The 15,760-nt window shown below is 40.5% G+C and overlaps 1 protein-coding gene across 1 annotated transcript in view; it reads left to right on the top strand.

The window, feature by feature from the left end:
• Positions 1-15,760, top strand: part of LOC133931767 (ryanodine receptor 2-like) — a 109,924-nt gene that overhangs the window by 6,588 nt on the left and 87,576 nt on the right. The window contains exons 5-13 of the mRNA XM_062378721.1: positions 5,746-5,820; positions 6,132-6,210; positions 7,025-7,137; positions 8,327-8,426; positions 9,241-9,337; positions 11,133-11,207; positions 13,117-13,273; positions 13,532-13,696; positions 14,118-14,239. Of these exons, the coding sequence (XP_062234705.1) occupies positions 5,746-5,820; positions 6,132-6,210; positions 7,025-7,137; positions 8,327-8,426; positions 9,241-9,337; positions 11,133-11,207; positions 13,117-13,273; positions 13,532-13,696; positions 14,118-14,239 (983 nt within the window). The remainder of the gene's footprint in view (positions 1-5,745; positions 5,821-6,131; positions 6,211-7,024; positions 7,138-8,326; positions 8,427-9,240; positions 9,338-11,132; positions 11,208-13,116; positions 13,274-13,531; positions 13,697-14,117; positions 14,240-15,760) is intronic.

Here is a 15,760-nt window from a genome sequence, read left to right on the forward strand (position 1 = left end):
TTATACAGAGAACGACATCAAGGTTCATCTAGAACTGAACCTACTTCCTCTGGGTCTACAGGGTCTTGCAATTGATTACTTTGTCTGTGTCTGCCCACCAATGTGGAAAGAATGCATGACCCGTAGTGTAGTTATAATCACGAACCAGGACTTTATACTAAGGGAGCCAGGTAGAGAAAATCTGCAGATAAACCGGAGGCTCTCACTCTGACATTTGGAGTCTCCGAAGTTCAGTGCATGTTTGAAAGCAGCTTTAGAGAGCCAGGCCAGCTGTTTGCAGTCTTAATGCTAAGCTTCACATCAGTTGCCAACAAAAATAAGTGAGAGTGGAATCTGTTGTCTCATCTCTGAGAAAGCACATTACCCAACCGAGCCAAATGTTATTTAAGCACAAATAAATGTATTCACGTATCTGTCATAACCTCCTCATCCAACAGTCTCATATGTTGGACAGCTGTGTGTTTTGATGTGTCATTTGTAAAAATTACTTTGACAACTTACTTTCTCCTCCTCTCTCTCATGTCCACACAGCATGTAGATGTGGAAATATGGGTAGGTGTGCCTCCACTTGCTGTCTGTGTTTTTCATCGTTGTTATCGTCCTTGTGTTGGCAAGTACAGTCACTGTCATGAGCATGAACAGTATGAGCAGACGCAGAGTTGCCCCATATATATTATTGAAAAGACAGAATCAATGTCATATCCACACCTCTTAGCACAAAGCTTATACAGTCAATCTCTCTCTCTCTCACACACACACACACACACACACACATAGAGAGAGTCCTGCTTTAAAAGGATCCATGGCCTCATCATTCTGCCGTGAGGTCAGAACCAATGAGATTATATCAACAGAAGATTCCTAAGCAGGAAGGGTTCCAGTTGTCGATGGCCAAAAATGGAGCCGCTCTCCCAAGCAGGTTCTGTTTCGGGGAGAAACACTGACAGAACTATAGCAGCCACTGGGAATTCGGCCATCAGACAAACCGATCAACTTCAACAAACTCCAGCTGCATGTTTCAGTCCAGGAGAGCAACACGTACAGGAACCTTGAAACACAACAAAGCAGAGAGAACCTCCATTTCTTAGGGTGTGTTGAGGCTCCATTGTCTGCAGTTTAGACCGCTGCACTGACATCAATTCCTCAACGTTTCACGTAATTAGTTGTCTCCTCAGGCCTTTTTAATGTGGAGCAGTGCCCGTTGAGCTACACTGAGCTGCTCACCGGGAAATACAGAAAATTTGTTCTCAGTTGTTTAACAGTGTCAGTGCTCACACCATGTGGAAGAGAACACTCATAGTTCGAAGATATCATTTCCCGTAAATATGGCCCTTTTTCTTCCATCAAGATCCATGAATTTTTCCCTGGTAAATCTGAAAGTGTCACAAAACGTGTTAAATAGAAGGACTATGCACAAAAAAAAAAAAAAACACTGGACAGATTACCATGAAACTTGGGTCAGCGAAGAGCCCATCAAAATTTGGTGTGGATCCAGATCATGCAGGGAGAATTTTAGTTTTCTTCATTTACATTGTTAGTGTTTTTCAACATTTTTGTTGCGACCCAGAGAATAATTAATGATGTTAACGACTAAAATCTGTTTAGGGGGCTGATATTTATACTAATGTGTGCATGCAATGTGGTGCAGATCCAAATAAAATACACAGATCAATTAAGTCATGTGGTGTCATAAGTGGACAGCTGGGCATTGGAGGAGTTATGCACTCTTCTGAGTGCTATTCTTATTTGTAACATAATTATAATGGACCTTGTGTGTGGATTAAAATATGTATTTTTGAGCAACATTAACGATCAGCTGTCAATAGCTGTCCAAATGCTCACACTCAGAAGTTGGGCTGTGGCCTCATTTATGAAACTATGTGTAGCATTCCTATGGAAAGTTCATGTGCACTCAAAAAGACTGATGAGTTGTATATTTTTTATACAACTCATAAACAATTCACTGACTGTGAATATTGGCTTTTTTCCATCTGTTTATCTGGTTGTTTTCCATTGTCTTTGTTCAACTTAAGACTTGGACTTCAAGTAGATCCCTTGGGTCCTCTGTTTATTATCAGTAGCTGGTGCCATGATGGAATTGAAATACTACATATCCACATGACTCCAGCTTGGCTGACAAATTCCTGGTGTCCGTCCCCTCCTTGTAATGTAAACGAGACCTGCCTCTATTCTATTAGTCGGAAGAGGTATGTTTTTAGTTTTCGGCGGAAGATGTGTAGACTTTCTGATGTCCGGATGTCTATGGGGAGCTCATTCCACCATTTAGGAGCCAGGGCGGAAAACAGTCGTGTTTTTGATGAGTGTTTAGCTCGCAGTGAGGGAGCAACGAGCTGATTGGCCGAAGCAGAGCGGAGTGAACGGGGTGGGGTTTAACGTTTGACCATGTCCTGGATGTAGACTGGACCGGATCCGTTCACAGCATGGTACGCAAGTACTAGTGTTTTGAACCGGATGCGAGCAGCCACTGGTAACCAGTGAAGGGAGCGGAGGAGAGGAGTAGTGTGAGTGAATTTAGGTTGGTTAAAAACCAGTCGAGCTGCTGCATTCTGGATGAGCTGCAAAGGTCGGATGGCAGTAGCAGGTAGACCTGCCAGGAGCGAGGTACAGTAATCTAGACGTGAGATGACCAGAGCCTGGACCAGAACCTGCACCGCCTTCTGAGTGAGAAGGGGGCGTATTCTCCTGATGTTGTACAGCATGAATCTACAGGACCGTGTTGATGCAGAAATGTTGGCAGTAAGGGAGAGTTGGCTGTTGAGTGTTACGCCCAGGTTCCTAGCCGTCTTGAGTGGGGGTTAACACAGAGTTGTCAAAGTTAATAGTCAGGTCGTGGATGGGAGAGTCTTTCCCTGGAAGGAAAAGAAGTTCAGTTTTGTCAAGGTTAATCTTCAGGTGGTGTTGAGACTTCCACTGAGAGATGTCGGTCAGACAGGCAGTGATTCGTGCTGCTACCTGTGTTTCTGATCGGGGAAAAGACAGGATTAGTTGGGTTTCATCGGCATAGCTATGGTAGGAAAAGCCGTGCGAGTGAATGACAGAGCCGAGGGAGTTGGTGTACAAAGAGAAGAGGAGAGGACCTAGGACAGAACCTTGAGGGACCCCAGTAGTGAGGGGACAAGGTGTGTGTGTGTGACACACACACACACACACACACACGCTAAGGTAAGTTATTGCTTACTTGTCTGAGATAATGCTAAGAAAAGGACTTCAAATAGAACACAACTGCATAGCACACCAGAATGAAGCATAAAGTGTGTTGGGATACCATGTTTTGACACACTTTGGCCGGCTTCTCACAGTAAGTGCAAATTAGCTGATCATCTTGCTATCTCCTCTCTGGTGATCCTGACCTCTGCTCTAAGTTCCTTTAATGTTCACAAGCCAATAGTGTTGCAGTCTATACACACTCACAAGGGCTCTGCCCCCTCATCACGTCCTTCACTGACAACTACATCTGCCTGTCAGACAGAGGGCTCCTTTTCCTTGCCACAGTCGATGCGTCAGACACCATGGAGCTGGCCACACACTTTGACGCCTCCACTTGCTCTCTATATCCAGTGCCCACAGCCTCTCTTGAGGCTAGTCTCCGTGTCCACTGATCTTCATTGTTGTTAGGACTTCCATCAGATCTGACACTGTTCCCTCCACTCTCTCTCAAGATGACTGGACCCTGATGATCTGAATCATTTCTGACCCATTATTTTACAAAATACTGGATTAATTCCAGCTTCAAATGTACAATCAGTGCCATGCTGTCACGACAACTCAGACAGTGCCTGACCTGCTAAAGATACAAACTTAATTTACAAACAACATAAACAGTCTTCTGTCCCATAAAGTACCTGATCTTGTCAGTTCACATTAACTGCTTTCTTGTATAAGCAGCAGGCTGCTTGACTACCATCCACTGAGGGACTGGGACATGTCATACAAAACAGCAGATGGGTTTATGACTTTTGCACACTAAGGATCAAACCTGGGATCTCTAACAGGACACTAACTGTTGCTAGCAACATATGTTTGTGCTTGTCAAGCCACCCTTGACTGTTCTGAGTTCGGGAATCTTGCTCACATTATTTTACAAATACTTTAGAAAATTACCCCAACAGTCTTCTCTTGCCAAGCGTTAAGAGACAGCAGTAATAGATAAACAAGCCAATTACACTGATTTAGCATTTCTCTGTGATCTGCAGTAAATTCCCAAATCCCCATCCCACTCCCTCCCTCCTGCAGCCGACGCTAATAACGCCCCACTACCATATAAACATTCATCATTTTAGGTCGTTCTCATCACACTATTATATGTACATTTTTCTGGCAGGCCTATAATTTTTTTTTGAAAAGTCAAGATTGACAACTGAGACTCGTGCTTGGTTAAGCCGGGCGTGAGTATCGGTGGGACCTCGATACCACAGCCCCATCTCCATCCCCCAATTCCTACAGCAAAGACTTTGACTACAAATTAGTGATTGGTGGCAGGATGGCGGCATTTGTATCTGGGATATTTCCTCTTAATTTCTGGAGCGTTGGAGGAATAGGAGATGTGTCTTTATATATGGAGGAGAGTGGTAAAAATTAGCAGTGATCTGATACTGTGATCTGTGTGTAGCTTAGACTGTTTGTCAGTAAATGCTACACCCTAGGTCCTAGCCAGGTCCTTGTAGGCTCATTGCTTTCAAATGCCTATCTCATTTACACTACTCCTGCCTTTGAAACCGCAGGATGAACTTTGCACTACTGTCACGCACTGGTCTGCTAAGATAATTTGGTAATTACTAAACCTAATTGCTCCTTCAACAGTACAGAAAGTGTCTTAAACAAAGTGACAAAACAACTGTCTAAAGCCAAACCTGCTTCTGTTACCAAGGGGTTCCCCAAGGCTCAGTGCGCGGACCACTTTCTTTCATCGACAAAATATTTATTAATGGTCCTCTTATCAGACATAATGAACTATGTTACCATTGCTATGCTGCTGATACACAACTGTACCTTCAGACAACACTTTTTTGAGCTAGTTAACTCCTGATGGAAGAAGATTCAGGAGAGTGATTCTTTCAATCGCTCATTGGTACACATTATTGTAGTTATTATGTTATTTTTTTTATTCCTATCCCTCATTACTTACATTTCTATCAGGTCTCATGGTCCATTTTTTTTTATCTGTTTTTATCTTGACTGTATGTTTGACTTCATCTTGTTCTGTGAAGCATTGTGTACCGGTGTGTTATACCTTCTTCTATAAAAAAATTATTTGTATTTCATTCTTTAACATTGATATCAGAAAATGTACATTAAAAAAAAAGTGCTTTTTGAACTACACAGTTAACTTAATAAACCTGACTAATGAATCTAAATCATATCAGATGTAACGTGTACAAACCTAGTTACCTGCAACAGATGTCAACTTAATCACATACCTAAACATGGAACTAAATCAAAATGATTTTTTTTTACATTACCTTTGCAGCCTTGTTTAAATATGATAATACTAGAAATTATAACAAAATTACACCAGCAACTCAGAAAGTTAATAAATAAGTGTAATATATTGATGTTTCATCTTTTTCATAGAGCAGCTTTAAAAAATACTAGTTGACAATAATCAACAGCAGTGCAGTTTAGTATACTTGCATTTTTTTTAAATATCTCAGTGATTTTCTGTCTTCTGCATTTCTGCTCTGTTTTTCCCTTCATGTTGTCAGCGTCTCTTTGTGTGTCTTTCAGACGGCCCAGGGGGGCGGCCATCGCACCTTACTGTATGGACACGCTGTCCTGTTGCGACACTCCTACAGTGGAATGGTGCGTGAACACACACACCTATATACTGTATAATGTATTTATATTACTACTACTACTCTCAGTATGGTGTTCCTATTAAACTATCTTCTGCATCTGAGCCGAATTGATAAAGATGAAGAAGCAAGAGTTGTTGATGTTAGAGTTCATCTGTGGGACTGCCCAAGTACACAATGATAAACACCTTGTAAACAACTAGAGAGCATGTTGTAAAGAGTAGTAATACAAGTCTTCTTTGATGAATTGTATTTAAAAGACATTCTAGTTGACGTGAGAGATTAACTGAGTCTGATTTATTGTGATTTTCTGTTTAGTACCTATGCTGTCTGTCAACCTCCCGCTCATCCACAGACAAACTGGCTTTTGATGTGGGACTTCAGGAAGATACCACAGGTAGGAGTCAGACAGATTTTGATACCTCTTTGGACTTCTTCAATCACAAAATCTGAATTATGTTGATATTAAGCCCTTAAACCTTAATAACTGTTAATATACCCATTAAGCCACAAAAAGTATTCAAAAACCTTCAGATTGATGAGTGAACCAGGGTGATGCTTACTTCAGGCTTGGCCAACAACAATACATCATACCTGCAGCACTGTATTGTAGTTCCACTGCAGCAAATCTAGGTAAACATGGAAACCAACCAATTTGGCTTTTGATTCAAAACTCTTCTGGAATCTGGAATATTTCTTAAAGGGAAAATATAACTGAACATTATCATAACTAATATGTGCACCAGTGAATAAAGTTTTCAAAAGAAGCAACGGTTTCTTTAATATTCTGCAGAATCCCGATCATATCAGACCTTCATCAGCCAAATTAATCTGAATCAGACTAGGGTTCCGATTAGGGTTGGCCTGTTTCCATTAACTCCAACTATGCTCCACACTGCTATTACTCTGTCAGGCTCTGAGTAAGACCCTACTCCTGCTGCTTCTCCACAGTGGTTTTACCTTTGAACAAAGTCAAACCTGTACACTACTGCAAAGTGCACCTCTCCTCTCTTCTTGTTCTTGACCTGCTTTGCTAAAAATGATCCAAATTATAGTACAAGAGAACAACTGCAAAATCTAGGCAACTGAATCAGTACGCACAAGCTGAGGTGACAGGAGTTACTGTTGCTTTGAGAACCTGTGCATCATGTACACGTTTTCTGAGCTGTTCTGGTTGTGTCTGTATTTATTCTTTTTGTATGTGAGTGTAGGCGAGGCTTGCTGGTGGACCATCCATCCAGCATCAAAGCAGCGCTCAGAGGGAGAGAAGGTCAGAGTGGGAGATGATCTCATCCTCGTCAGCATCTCTTCTGAAAGATATCTGGTCAGTAGCAGCTGTGTGTGGGAGCACGTGTGAGGAGAGGGTGCATCAGATCCCCTGATCACTTCACTCTGTCTTCTTTTATTTCTTTGTTTCCTAATTCCTTCCCTCTTTCCCACTTAGTATTTATTTCACTCATTCTTCTCTCCTTCTTACTGCTTTGGTTTGCTGCTTGATATTCATTCTTTGGTCAGACTGTCCATACACATACTTTACGTATAAACTGACAAAATATACATACATAGAGTGGATATAAATAGTCAGCGCACATGTTAAAATGCAAAAATCAGAAATTTCAGAACCCTTTCCACCTTTATTGGGACCTAATACATAACAAACTTAAATCTTTTACGAGACATTTTACTTCCACTGTATGTACAGTATGCACTAAAGTGCTCTCTATATGCCATATTAGAGCTTCTACTGTACTAGTACCTTTTCATGTGCACACAGTTGCACATGAAAAGGCATAATTCAGATTTAACACCGAAGGAAAATGACAAAGGAACTTTGCAATTGTATTAATTTAATCTTTAACATTATCACCTCAGCTACTCCAGGTCTTCTGTCCTTGTGTCTTCTGAGACTCATTGATCAATTTCAATGTCATAATGGGATGACAAAATGGCATGGGGACTGATATAATAACATAATCAGGAGATGTAGTCACATGGGGAGAGGCGGTGGTCTAGTGGCAGAAACTTGGACTATGGTCAGTAAAGGTCTCTGGTTCGTCACTGGTTCGACTCCACGGAGAGACAACAAAAGATGAACCTAGATTGATCTGCCCAAAAATCCAAGAGGATACACTCTACCCTGTCTAGTGCCCCTGAGCAAGGGGCTCAGGGGTACTCCCCCAACTTCTGCTCCCCGGGCGCTGTAAATTGCTGCTCACTGCTCTGTGTGTCCTGCACCAGATGGGTCAAAAGCAGAGGTTAAATTTTAACTGCATTTGCATATCTGTGCATTTGTTTGGGACTAATAAATGCATCTTAATCTTAATTTTTAAACAGCAGTTTAACCAAATCCTTACTACACATTGGTCAATGTAGTCCTTTCTCCACTGCTACGAACAGGGCTTAAACATCCTCAGTATGTATGTGTGTGTGTGTGTCGGTGTTGGTGTGCTTGCGTGCGTGAGTGTGTGTGTCAGGCGGGGTGTTAGTAAATTGTCATGTGTCTCTTCCTGCAGCATCTGTCCTATGGTAATGGCAGTCTCCATGTAGACGCAGCCTTCCAGCAGACTCTGTGGAGTGTGGCTCCCATCTGTTCTGGCAGTGAAGTAGCACAAGGTACACCTGTCTTTCCTTTGTGTCTCCATTTTCTATTTGTTTTTTCCCATTTGCTTAAATTGTGATTTTTGTTATTTTACATTCTTACTTTTACACAGTCTCTAATTTGTTGCCTCCGAAGTGTTTACAAATGTGCAAAGTTTAATTGAATTGATATGAACAGCACACGTGTTATAATATTCAGACGGCAACAGTTGATCTACAGTAGTAGTGTTCAGTGATAAGTAGCCTACTGTGAAATCTCCCAGATCTGATTAACATTACATAAAATTTACAGTGTATACTTCTAATATTCTGGAACTGTTTCACCAGCATTGATCATTTAAATGCTTTGCAAATGTGAACAGCGTCTGAATTCCCTTTCTGCAATGCATTGTGGGACATTACATGACAGTATATCACCAGCACATGTGCATGCTGAGGTTTTCTTGCATCTGTTTGTTGACACTGGCTGCCGTAGTCTGTTAGGGACGTCAGTTCCCCCAGGTGTCCTTCTTTAGGACGGTCAGGTCTTCTGGTCTTTATATAAGTGCACATCGTCATGTTACGATAATTACCCAGCTGCCCTCCTCCTCCCACATCCAGTCATGTTCATCAGAATACTCAAGAGTTCCAAAATTAGCAAAGTGTTAGATAGGTATCATGGGAACTAAGCAAACAAGACTGTTTCTCTGAGGTATAATTCATGGGTCTTTCTCCCATCCTCTCCTCTACCTTCGTCCCCACTCTCTCCTTCATTCATATCCCTCTATCCTTCTTTTTCTTTTTTCCTCCGTTGGCATTGTTCCCTTTCTTCTCTGTCCTCTGTCTGCAGGTTTCCTGATAGGAGGGGATGTCTTACGCCTCCTTCACGGTCACATGGACGAATGTCTCACAGTTCCATCTGGGGAACACGGAGATGAGCAGAGGAGGTAATTTGTGCTGATAATTAAAAATGTATTTATGAGATTGAGACTGTTATTTAATTAACAGTGTTACTTTGGTTTTATGTGGTTCACCAACACTGATTCTATTTACAAAGGGACAATTGTTAAATATAAAGCTAAACCAGGTAAATCCTACAAATGTCAGGTTTAAAATTTGACAAACCCGAACAGGGACTGCAGCTACTGTCTCTGTTTAAAGGATTGAGAGCTATCCCTCATTTGTTTCATCATCATATATGTGCAGAGGAAATATAAATAAACTAAAGTGTCCACATAGTAGATATCACCTTGTATACCAGGGTGAGCTCATTGATGAAAAACTTCTGTTTAAGTGCTGTTTGTTAATATTTTCCTCCAAAAGAACTTTGACTGGAGTTAATGACAGGCTTATGAAAAGAGAAACAGTGTTTTTCAGTGGGGGGTCCAAGTCAGTTTTTGCCTTGCTTCAGCCACAGTTGATCCAGGCTGTATGGTACGTTCAACTGAAGTTTTATACTCATGAAATAACACTAGTATTAAGTCAATAAGGTTGACTATAGTCAAGGGACTGGTAAAATGAATTGAAGGGAAACAATATGTAGTCTGCTTTATGTGCCTCGGTTGGTTGGTCACATTTTCAAAGACGTATAAATTGTATGCAGGCCCCGTGTTTAACTTGAACAGACTGGGTTAACCCTAACCCTAACCCAGTAATAACTTTCAGATCCATACACATGTTGTCAGACCAGCTCAGCTCTTCACTCTCATTATAAAACATATCTATCTGTATTACGGGTGAATGATCCAAAAGAGTTTGGCTTTAAAGACCGTCCTCAATTACAGTGTAATCATCCATATCAAAGAGTACTCTGGCGCACAGACTCTGGCTCTAAATTACATCAAAGCAGCAAGATGGCATCCAGGATATTTCAGCTCTGTTTTTGTACAACAGGAGGACGAGGAGATGAATCGTCCTTCTTTATATCTTTGAATAAGACACTTGTGTTGAGTAACTCTCTCCAACCAAGAGTTAACTTCACTCTTAAGAGCAACTGTCACATGATTGATCACATGTATGATCAGAGAGGAAAATCGAATAAGAGTATATAAATTATAACTATGTAATGTATGGTTATAGACATTTACCAGTTGGTAGATGAGTTTTAAGAGAATTTAGTTCTGCAGGACTGTCATTCAAATCAGTGATTTATAGTGTTATTATTGTTTGGAGCAGCCTGATAAATGCCAGACCAGAAAAAGTGGTGTATCATCCTAGCAAACGGCAAATGCAAATATGATAACAAAACGAATATGTTCCTAATTATACTGACGTGACTATCATTGTTGATTGTTCATTATTATTAATTATCACTGAAAACAGATGAATGCTCAAATGTGTCTGTGCTGCAGTAATCATGGAGCTATTAACCTCAAGACCACTGCAGCTTCCTGAGGGTTGAGAGACTTTTGAAATTAAATGTTTGATCAGTTGTTTTTATTATTCATTATTATTAAGTATGAGAGTGAAGGATTTTTACTTTAATCTTGAAAAACTGACTTTAAGCAGTTTGATAAATACATTCGAACCGACAATATCTTCATGAAACTAGCCTAGTCCCAAGTAGTGTCTGGACAGTGTATTCTCTGGGTAGTAGCATATCAATATACACTAAATCTAAGGCATCAGGAATTGCTGTGCAACAGGTGTCTTAGTCATAATACACAATTCATAATACGGTACTAGCCAGTAAGTTTTAAAATTATAAAATATATAATGTAACAGTTTCATTTGTACCCCCAGGACAGTGCACTATGAGGGGGGAGCAGTGTCCAGTCATGCCAGGTCCCTATGGAGGCTGGAGACTCTGCGGGTTGTGTAAGTACAATATACACACTGTACACACATACAACAAGCAAGAATATTCACCAACGTACACAGCACTCAGTCACTAAAATCATTCAGATAAGCATTGAATGTTCTGGCACTAAATATGAGAGGTGGTTTAATAAGATTTACATGATTATATTCTTTCAGGTAAATATTGCTATGTATGTCTTTTTTAATTGTTTACCTTTTAATATTTTTACCACCTCATATCTTTTGTTAAAGCACTTTGTGACTGAGTACATCAAAATGTAACACAAATTAAGTGATTGTATTATTAAAAATCCTTCTCCAGTAACACACACACCCACACATACACACACACACACACGCACACACACACACACACACACACAAACATATGCACCTGTTGTTTGATTAGACATGTTACTGTGTTTTCTTGTCGTCTGTCGAGCTGTTGCAGTCACTGCTGGGGATTTCTCACAGTGTACAGAGTCTAGCTTGGCTTGAAAGCACTTGCTATGCTGTGTATCACAACTTCTCCCCACATTGTGCATTAACAGCCTTTAAAAGATTCCAGTATTTGCTAAGTAACAGCAGCATCGGGACCTGGCAGTAACTTTTAGAAAATGTTTCTTGATTGATAACAAGGCCACAGCTCTTGGTTGTTTCCAGCTGAGTGAATTGTTGCCATATTTCTACAGTTTTTGCAGATTTCAGAGTGAACATGCTCTTTTATAGCTGTGCTTTATATTCAGTAGTGGGGGTGATGTCAGAAATACTATAATGTACATTTTGTAACATATCTTGATTTTATGTCACACACTGACAAAATCAATTCATTTTACTACTATCTATGTTTGAGAGTTGAATAATGTAGCTGCATAACAGGACAGCTCAGCAAATAATAATTAAAATAAAAACACAAACCAAACTCTCTCAACATGTTAGGTAGTCTCGACCTTATTAAATGCCTTGAGATCATTATAATTTCAAGGCATATGCAAATAAAATAGAATTTTATTGAATTGAACTATTTGAGAATTGTTTCTTCCCAAGGGTAGAAAGAATCAGGGAGCAAGCTTCTATTTCTACTTTCCCATTTTAGATTTATATTTTATTATATGTATGAAGCCTAGTTTTCAGAAATAAATCCATTTAGAAAAAACACATTTAAATTCACTTGAGTTGATTCAGATTTAACTTGGATCTGCCTCAAATTACACACATTCATTCAAATATTAGTCTCCTTAACATGCTTGAGTTTTCTTACAATGCTAAAGAATATGAAAAAATATTTGTACTGGTTCTTCTATATGTCATGCCCCACTCTTTCACAAAATGTCATGGAAACCAGTTAACTAGTTTCTGCGTAATTCTGCTGTCACACAAACAAACACAGATGAAAAACATTGTGGAGTCAGGTAGGACGTTCAAGGGATTTAGTAGTGTGAATTTACAGGAAGGCAAGTTAGGAACATATCACAAATGTTGAGAAAATCATGACAACAATGGACAGTGAGCAGATGCCAGGTATATAAAAGTCAGTGGTTAGCAGAGTGAGAGGGAAACAGGGGCTGGAGGTAATGGAACAAGTCGAGTTGTGGTGAGACTGTGAGGAACTTCCTTGTGTCTTACAGGAGATTGTCAGTTACATTTTTTCTCACGCTCCTGGTATTTCACATAATGGCCTATACAATGATGACTAAAACTGCAGGGGACGCTGCTCACGTTCAACTGATTAGCTCAGTTCAGTGATACATGATATCATAATTATTTAATTTTAGCTGTGTTGGTATTGTAAGTGTATTGTAAAACTTTGGACCGAACCACGGCAAGTTTTATAAGCTCCACGATGTTCCCCAGCTGGTCTCCAAACTGTCTCTCTAAGCTTCTCGATGCCTTTAGTATTCATGTATCTGACTGTGTTTGTTTCCAGGTGGAGTGGGAGTCACATCCGCTGGGGCCAGCCCTTCAGACTGAGACATGTGACGACAGGAAAGTATCTGAGTCTGATAGAAGACAAGTCTCTGCTGCTGATGGACAAGGAGCAGGCTGATGTCAAGTCTACAGCCTTCTGCTTCAGATCGTCCAAGGTACAACGTTTTACGACACTTTTATGTGAAAGCCAGAATATTGACCGGTGTCAAAAATAAATCACCGGTACTCAGGGAAGGTTGAACATTGATTAGACATTTAAAGGACAACAGAAGAGAAGCAGCCGAGATCTGCAGTGATCTCATGAGTTCATCAGACAGACCTTTATAGTTATCGCGTCCAACATAGAGGAGGTTTTCCATTTATTTAGTATGAAAACAGTTATTTAGAAATTTCTCTCTTTCTTTTTAATTCAGGAAAAGTTGGACCCCGGTGTGAGGAAGGAGGTGGATGGGATGGGTGTTCCTGACATCAAATATGGAGACTCTGTGTGTTACGTCCAACATGTTGACACCTTCCTGTGGCTCACCTACCAGACTGTTGATGCCAAGTGTGCACGCATGGGTGGAGTTCAGAGAAAGGTATCTTTCTGCACCATACTGAACCTTTTATGAATTTTCATCACCTCTCTCTAACACCTGTGTCTTGTAAGTGTCCATGTTGGGGTTGCTGTTAACCAAAGTGGAAGATGTGAGGAGCAGCAGCAGATTAAGATGTCAATACCAGAGCTTGTAACCTTTATGTAACATTAGAGAAAACAATAGGTGCACACATGCTTGCAAGACATCTTTCTGCAAACAACTTATTTGTAAAGAAACAACAGCGACAGTAAAAACCTTCTTTACTGATGACATTTGTCCTCATGTTACAAAATATAGCCACTCTCATAAAAAATGAAAGGCACAAGCAGAAAATGAATTATGATATTTTAATTTTTATATTTTTTTGTTTGGAACAATGGTTTCTTCTTCCAGGTTGACAAAGCTTTGTTTAAAATTTCAGGCCATCATGCACCATGAAGGTCACATGGACGACGGGCTGACGCTATCTCGGTCGCAACATGAGGAGAGTCGCACTGCCAGAGTCATCCGTAGTACTGTCTTTCTGTTCAATCTCTTCATCAGGTGTTTTATTACACACACACACACACACACACACACACACACACACACACACACACACACACACATGCATCTTTAACCAAGAATTCAAAGACAAAATAGCATGTATAGTGATAAAGACACTAGCAGGGGAGGAGGCTGCAGTGCGTATTTTATGTACTTCGATAAAAATGTGACACCCTGTGACTGACAGATATTTCTTGCAACAAACTGTTATACAACGCCATATAGTGCAGCAGGGTTTGAAACAGGTGGAGGCACATTATTGATAGTAATTTGGTTAACATGCATTTAAAGTGTATGTGAGACACCAGGTATGCTGCATTCAGCTGTTATGTCCTTCGAACTGAGGAGAGAACCATGAGTGAACATGTGTCAGAAAAAGAAGCTTGGTACAAGGGAATCATTGTGTGTGCCTTATTCATGTAAAGCAACAGGAAGCTGTAATTCAATTTTAATTCTCTGCAGCCTCTATCTGTTCAGAAGTGTGTGTGCAGCAAACACACTGCTGCCTTCAAGCATGTAGCAGTTACAACCTTTTAAGGTCACTCGGCGAGCTCTTCAATCCTCTGTAGAGATTCAGCACTCATACCAATGCAGTCAGCTGCAAATATGAGAGCTATCATCGTAATGGTCAAGATATCAAATATAAATTACTGAGCGATGAGTAGCACCATTCATTATGACTGGTGAATAATTTATAAGTAGAGGCCCTGTGGTATTATCAGATTTATATGTCAATACACAGCAATAGACCTAATCATCAAGATGCTGATCAGTGCAACTCAAGTCATCCATCTTTTAATGCAGTAGTATCTTGTTGTTGCACATACTGCACATTTATGGATACTAGGTCTATGTAGGCCACAGACAGCTGGGCGGCTGTGATCAGGCAGAGCGGGTTGTCCACTATTTATTCAAGGTCAGTAATTGTTCTTAAGCTCTTCCAGTGTCCATGCCAAGGTATCCTTGGGCAAGATGCTGGACTCGTACATTGCTTGGCAGTTTCTGAATGTGTGATAGAAAAGTTCTGCGCACAAAAGCCCTGTGGACATGAGTTTGTGAATTGGTAAATGTAACTTTGAGTGACTGATAAGACAGGAATAGTGCTTCAAAAGTTAAATTCAGTCCGGGATAGGCGAACCGAAATGACACCCTAGCAGGTCATTGCAGCGTTGTCCTTACTGCAGCTCAACCGCCCGAGTAACTAGCTTGTTAGCTTATTCACTGGCGCTAGGAATGCTGTGATTACTTGGTCCAAAAAGGATCCAAGCATTGGATCATTTATTGCTCGGCAATGGACGGACACATTTCTCTGCCACGTTTCAAGCAGCCTTAAACATGGGACAGCCTGGCCATGCCGCTGTCACCCCATCTGTGTTCAAATGCAATTTTACCAAAGTATTGCTTTTGAATCATCATATTGAAACATAAAGTGAAAATTGGCAGCACTTTAACCTAAATCTTAAAGTGCGAAGACTTTCCTTATCAGGGAGACCATTAAAGCTCTCTTTGGTTATCTTA

Source organism: Platichthys flesus, chromosome 20 (assembly GCF_949316205.1).
Source record: "Platichthys flesus chromosome 20, fPlaFle2.1, whole genome shotgun sequence".
NCBI lineage: Eukaryota > Metazoa > Chordata > Actinopteri > Pleuronectiformes > Pleuronectidae > Platichthys > Platichthys flesus.